Raw genomic sequence first — 6,381 nt, forward strand, 5'->3', positions numbered from 1 at the left:
CAGTAATTAGACTAAAGGTGAAAAGTCTTATTTCTGCAAGTGATTGGTTTCTAGAGATGACTGTTAAAGATGAATGGATTATGGATATGATTCAGTTGCTGAGAAGCATGTAGAACACTCTTCGGGGATGCACCAGAACCTGGTTTTTTAGTTGTAATCATCTTCAATCAATATCGGTGTAGATAGTGACGAAGCTTTGTGTATCTCTAGGATAAATCAAGGGTTGTTAGCAGTCATCTCACCTCTGACTTGTACGTCCCCTCCCATTAATTCCGAACCACCTCCATTTGATGGTGTGCAGGAAAGACAGTCTCTGTTGTACTCTACGCAACGACAAAATTTGAATTTAATTGCTGCGCTGGCTAACCCCAACTAAAATTTAACTTTATCGGGTAAGCAAAACCCCAATATGGTTTTGTTCCTAAGAGATCTGTTTCCATATCCATAAGACGTATTTTATTAGCCAGTGTCCGAGTCGGTTCAAGGATCCAACACCAGGGTGCGCAGAAAGTCTAAAGTGAAGTCTCCCTACCCACAATGAGACGTTAAACAACAAAAATAAATGTTCTTTAAAATCTCTTACTAGTCCTGGTAAGATTTCAGTAGGTAATCCTATGGAGTTTAATTCTGTAATGGGGTCAAGGTTTCCCTCTTCAAAGGAAAATCGTCAAGAAATGTCTAGTGGTATGGAAAAAATCAAAAGGGTTTAACCATGGAATCTTACCTAAATTTAGCTTGCACTCTTGCTTTAGTTCGCAAGTAACAATGGTTGCTTAGTCATAGACGCACTTGTGTATCTATTTTTATCTTGATTTTCTATATTATTAGTACCCATGATATGGGATCTCCTCACCATGTTGAATGCATTCGAGAAGTCAATAAGTAACATTGATATCTTATCTGAGTGACCTTTCAATTCCAGCAAACCATTTAGCGCATGAAGAATGCTTTCCCCTCAACACCAAATTGGTGATCGCCTAAATAAGAAGACATGGCCTTACCGACAGAAAAAGAAGCTACCTTGTAGACCAAACGACGTCAAACGGTTCCAACCGCAATAGGCCTAAGTCCTTCCAATGGCTTAAGTATTGGCGTAAAAGGTTTTGATTAGTTTTTAATTTTAATTAGGATTAGATTACAATTATGTTAGTTGCCAAAAGGTATTTTTGTATTTTTGTTGTAAAATAAGTCCCTCTACGATTAGAACAGTTGAATCCATAAGTTCCTCGATCGTGTGAAATAACTGTCGTACCAACGATTTCTGATTTCAGCATACAAAATGGGAAACTCGGATAGGAGCCTTCAAAACCAAGTTTTGAAAAACACCGTTTTTCCCCAAAAACACACCCATTAAAACGGTCACACCCACTTACCGTGACCGGTCTTCGAACCATGTGCCTATATATGCCGATAAATAGGAAATAACGACAGTTTTTAGGACCGTTTTTCCGTTTTCACGCACATTATAATTGTTTTTTTTTTAAATTGGATTTTACGTTTTTTCCATCTAAAAAACAGTTTAGCATAAGTACCAGAATAATTCATCCTTGATATACTTACGTTAAAATCCAATTTTAGAAAAACGTAAAATCCAATTTTACAATAACGTATAAAAAACGTGTTTTTTTCTTCTAAATAACGTGTTTTTGTCCGAAAGATGCTCACACCCGTCAAAACGCGTTAAAACAGTCACACCTAGTGATCGTGACCCGAGCTGCTACCTGTTTTTCAGACCTTGTTCAAAACCAAATGTATGGATCCCTATATAATTGGCTTCTTGGTTTGACCTTTTCTACCATACTAATATCTTAGCATTTAAAAATTAATAATTCCAAAGGCAATGGACCTTAAGTCCTTTACTGCAAGAGGAACTCAAGTTCTTTACCTTGGAACCGGGGGATACCAAGCCGGATGCACTGCTCTTAAAAATAAATCGCAAGGTTATTTTGGGCAAACTAAAAAATCATAAATGACCTAGAAGAATTTCCCCCCTCGTCAGTCTCACACTCACTGTCACAGAGAAGTGAAGAAGAAGAGAAAAATGTTGAGCTTTTTGCATCCACTGTCACTCTCGCTCACTGTAAGAAGAAGAAGAAGAATGAAAATGTCAATCTCACCTGATGCCTACTCACACTCAATCGCTTTTACAGGAAGAAGGAGGAGAGAAAGAAGAAGCAGAAGAAGGAATTTTTCTAGATTCTTACCGGAGGAAATCATGGAGAATATATTTACAAGGTTACCTGTTAAGTCGATTGCAAGATTCAGGTGCGTCTCCAAATATTGGCTTCATCAATTTCAAAACCCTAATTTCATCAAAAATCATCTCAACCATGCAATTCGAATCAACAGATTCAACGTCTTGCTTACCAACGTCAGTTACTGTCATGTTCTGTCGGTGACATCGTCACCATCTTTCAGTCGTATTGATTATCCATTCACGGTCTCACAATGGGAGCCTCCTCAAATTCAAGGTTCTTCACACGGTTTGGTTTGCATAAAAAACAAGGTTATTGGCGATGTAGGAGATCATGGATTTTTTTACATTTGGAACCCGGCTACCCGAGAATATAAACTACTGCCAGAACCTTTAGGACGGAGTACGGATTCAACTCGGCATTTTCATTCGAGTACGGATTATTGGCGAGGTGATAAAAAAAAAGTTTATTTTTGTGAACATGGGTTTGGTTTTGATTGCAAGAATGATGATTATAAGTTTTTAAGACTTGCGAGATTTTATAGAAAAAAGGTTATGGTTTGGGAAGCTAGAATTTACTCATTAGCTTCAAATTCATGGAAGAATCTTGGTTTCGTTCCTTATTGTTTCCCCTTTTCTGTAACCAAGGGGGTTCTTCTTAATGGTGTTCTTCATTGGATTGCTACTGGTCTTCATGATGATCCTGAATCTGCTGTTATTGTTTGTTTTGATATTTCTGATGAGACATTTTATGATGTGCCATTACCACCTTGCGACTTTGACCACCATTGTCTGCCATATTTGGGCGTATGGGAAGGGAAACTTTGCCTACTTCATCAGATTCATATGGAGGAGGATCCTGATATATCATGTAAGCATCAAAACGATCACATTGATGTGTGGACAATGATGAATAACAAGTGGAGTAAGCATTCGCAGATTACTGCACTTGTGACGGAGATGAAATATATCAGACCAATTCAAACTTTACCGAATGCTGAGATCCTCTTTGAAGGCGAATCAAGGTTGGAAGCCGGCTTTCATTTGATATCATATGACCCTAAGCTTGAAAGAGCTAGAGCTCTAAACATACAACATGGTTTCCATGAATCTCCAGGCCCTGAAGTGGATATTTATATCGAGACCTTAGTAGCACTTAACTCTGGTACTTATGTTAGAAAAATTGAAATGGAATGGAAAGGTTTGGAAGAAGTTCCAGGATGGTGCGGAGAGTTTGGGAAGAGGTCATCGATCACATAAGAAGAAGTTTTAATCTCTTTAGGTGTGTTCATGTTGCTTTGTGTGCTGCAAGTCAGCTTGTTTCCGTGTGACTGTTTTGGGGATGACATGTTGTTCCTTCTCATTGTGCCTGTTTTGGCTCCTTTTTCTTTGTTTGTTTGGTTTGCTGCCAGTCGGCGGGTTTTGTTTGTTTGTTTAGTGCAGTCTTTTTAGACTCACTTCTTGTATCGCCTAGGCGTCTCCTCTTGTTTTCTTTTTCTCTTTCCAATGAGGTTTTGACCTTTTTCGTTAAAAAAAAAAAACTCTGGTACTTATGTTGGTCAATAATAAAGAAGTAAAACAAAAAGGTGAAGAACAACAATGACTGATGCGGATCTGGAATTATAAATTAAGAAAGGCAGTAGATAAGAGGGGAGGAAGATATTGTAGAAAGGTATGGCGTCAATCTTTGTTATGTTTTTGCACTAAATAAATGGAAGTGGAAAATGGCTCATTGCGGGAAATGATTTGTTATTATGTTGCAGTGGATTATCCAAGAGCCTAATGATGACATTTTGGGTGAACTGACAAAGTAATTTCTACGCACTTTGCTATTTTAGTATTTGTTATTTTCTCATGCGACTGAATGTAGAACCAAACATCGGATATATACATGTCTTCATCAACTTGAGTTGGGCCTGCTTTTTTAAGTATTTTGTATTAGTGTTTCGAGCTTTCATATGCTAGTGAATGTACAATCCAAGCTTCACATATATTTTCTTGTTGCAACTTGAGTACGGTCCTCTCTCATTAAGCAGCCTTTATGGAAATTTTATGTATTTTGAGATTAGGTAACTAGGGGTCTTTCCTGAATCTAAGTATATGCAGAGAATATCGTGCGAAATTGAGAGCTTTCCCAGTGGTTGATGCTTCTAGCCTTCTAGGAAATCTATTTGATTCTTTGTTCTCAGATTATTTGTTTATTGTTGTCATTTCAAGATTTAGTGTGTAATTTTAAATATTTTGCACGATCCAGAGCGTGTATTCAAGAAGTTAGAGGCTTACTCTGTCAGTAGTTCTGTTTCTGGGGTGAGCCTAGAATCGCTTGACTCGGAAACTTATGTGGGGCGTGCAGAGAAAGAAGATTCAGAAGATGTGGTTGGTCTTGGTAACTACAAATATTTCCAAAACATACCATTTTGTATTTGAAATATATGTGTCTACTCTCTTTATTTTTGCTAGGCTGGTTTCTTAGTGATTTGTGGCCAAGTATGTACAGAGAACTCTGGCTAGAGCTCGGAATTGTGAATATTCACTCTTTTCTTTGTGATGCAATAACTTATTACTTATACTGGCTCTTATATTGTTTTTTGTTTGAGATATTTGCTCTTCTGGCGGTGAGAGTCGTCTTAGTTGCTGCGGATCCGCGAATATGGCTGTTGTTTATGCTCTCCATTTTATCTCATATGCTTGATTGTCGAAAACTCGACAGTTTTTCTAATGATATTCTTTATCTTTTGAATTTGAATTTGTTCAATTGGCTGATATGGTATCATCTATGCACTTTATGGCCGAAGCTTGAGATTGAGTCAGAGATAGATCTAGTTGGTCATTTGGAAATAATAGAGTTGAGCAGTATTCGTTGACGGCCACAAATTTCTATCAAATTATCAGGGCCGAAAATCTGAGTGAATTACTTTTAAATTGGCCTGAATGCAGACAGGGAATGAGAGTATGAAATTTTTTCTCTTTTGTACGGAGACCCTATGAATTGTCGAAGGCGGAATCTATGCTTCATCTATGAAGGTTTCAGTCAGATGTCAGATTGCTTATTTTTGCTTTTTGATGTGTTTAAAGTTTCAAATTGTTCGCAGTTCATTATATGAAATGTTTGACTGATCTTTCTAGTTGTCTACGATTGGTTTCGACATTAGTTGACCCTCTGTGGGGATGGAACGGCGATGGGTTAGTGTTGCTCAATTTCTGGAGGGACATTGGAGACAATCATCAGATCAAATACTACTGGATGTTTATATGGTGCTGAATTAAGTTGAGGTAAGGCTGTTAGCGATCAGAGAATTCTCTTTTGAGTTAAGATAAGGCTGTTAACAATCAGAGAATTCCCTTTTGAGAAGTTAGTCGAGCCATTTCTATATAAGCAGTGTAGTTTGTCAGTATTTGCAAACTCCCTAATTATGTCAGCTCTTCTTGAGCTTGCTCTAAGTTTCAACATTGAGCTTGTCCTATTTTCGGCATGTATAACTTTCCAGTTCCTATATTTTTATGTTTTTGTACTCTAGAAGAATTTAACTGAGTGTAGGATTGGCAATATACTGAGGTAAGTTGTCTGGCTTGTATCTTACTTGCTGGAATGTTAACAGTAAATGTACAAGTAGTACTTTAGAGTCTGGAGTTTAGCTACTTCAGATTCTACCCAAAACACTGTCATTTTATTTTCCTCAGTAACTGACGAGCAAATATGTTTGGTTATAATTGATCAGTGTTACCTGTAACACTGATTAAAGTCTGATCAAGTTTTGTATTTCATAAATCATATGTGGCTAGTGTCGGATATCTCGTCTTTCTTTCTTTCTTTCTTAGTTGATATAATACTAGTCTGATAACTCTCTCTTTTTTTTTCTTCTCGGAAATAGCTAATAGATTAAACTTAGTTAGCTAGGTTCATCACCTGTTTAACATCATATTTTACAAGAACTTCATTGTCATGATATAGCTCGTTTGTCTCAAGGTTCTGGTTTTTTGAGAGTGAAGGGAGACTATCTCGTGCAATTTTGGCATCCACACGTGCCATTGTTAAATTGGATTGTTGATGGGGTTTTGCCACTTTTTCCGGATCTCTGATGCCACCTCTTTATCATCTACCTGGAGATTGCAACATTTTTCTCTGTTAGACTGCATCCATTTCATCGCTGCAATTGCTCCAAGCACACATCCTTCCTTCCCAGTAC

The 6,381-nt window shown here is 37.5% G+C and overlaps 1 protein-coding gene across 4 annotated transcripts; it reads left to right on the forward strand.

The window, feature by feature from the left end:
• Positions 1-2,006: 2,006 nt before the first annotated feature.
• On the forward strand, positions 2,007-5,642 carry LOC113313243 (F-box/kelch-repeat protein At3g06240-like). Of its 4 annotated transcripts, none has more exons than XR_003341765.1 (3): positions 2,007-3,866; positions 3,958-4,004; positions 5,347-5,642. XR_003341765.1 is itself a non-coding variant. In XM_026561984.1 (2 exons), exons 1-2 carry the CDS (start codon positions 2,042-2,044, stop codon positions 3,452-3,454), a joined length of 1,329 nt encoding a protein of 442 aa, XP_026417769.1. In that variant the 5' UTR covers positions 2,007-2,041; the 3' UTR covers positions 3,455-4,410. The 4 variants fall into 4 exon arrangements, 1 of the variants encoding a protein (XP_026417769.1); XR_003341764.1 differs by lacking the exon at positions 5,347-5,642 and adding an exon at positions 4,449-4,835; XR_003341763.1 differs by lacking the exon at positions 5,347-5,642 and having other exon boundaries at positions 3,958-4,403.
• The last annotated feature ends 739 nt before the right edge of the window (positions 5,643-6,381 follow it).

This window comes from Papaver somniferum, chromosome 9 (assembly GCF_003573695.1).
Source record: "Papaver somniferum cultivar HN1 chromosome 9, ASM357369v1, whole genome shotgun sequence".
In the NCBI taxonomy this organism is placed as follows: domain Eukaryota; kingdom Viridiplantae; phylum Streptophyta; class Magnoliopsida; order Ranunculales; family Papaveraceae; genus Papaver; species Papaver somniferum.

Coding starts and splice junctions, on each gene's coding strand:
- LOC113313243 (XM_026561984.1), top strand. CDS start 2,042: ATGTTGAGCTTTTTGCATCCACTGTCACTCTCGCTCACTGTAAGAAGA. Junction 2,266..2,349: donor AAGTCGATTGCAAGATTCAG/GTGCGTCTCCAA, acceptor TCGAATCAACAG/ATTCAACGTCTTGCTTACCA.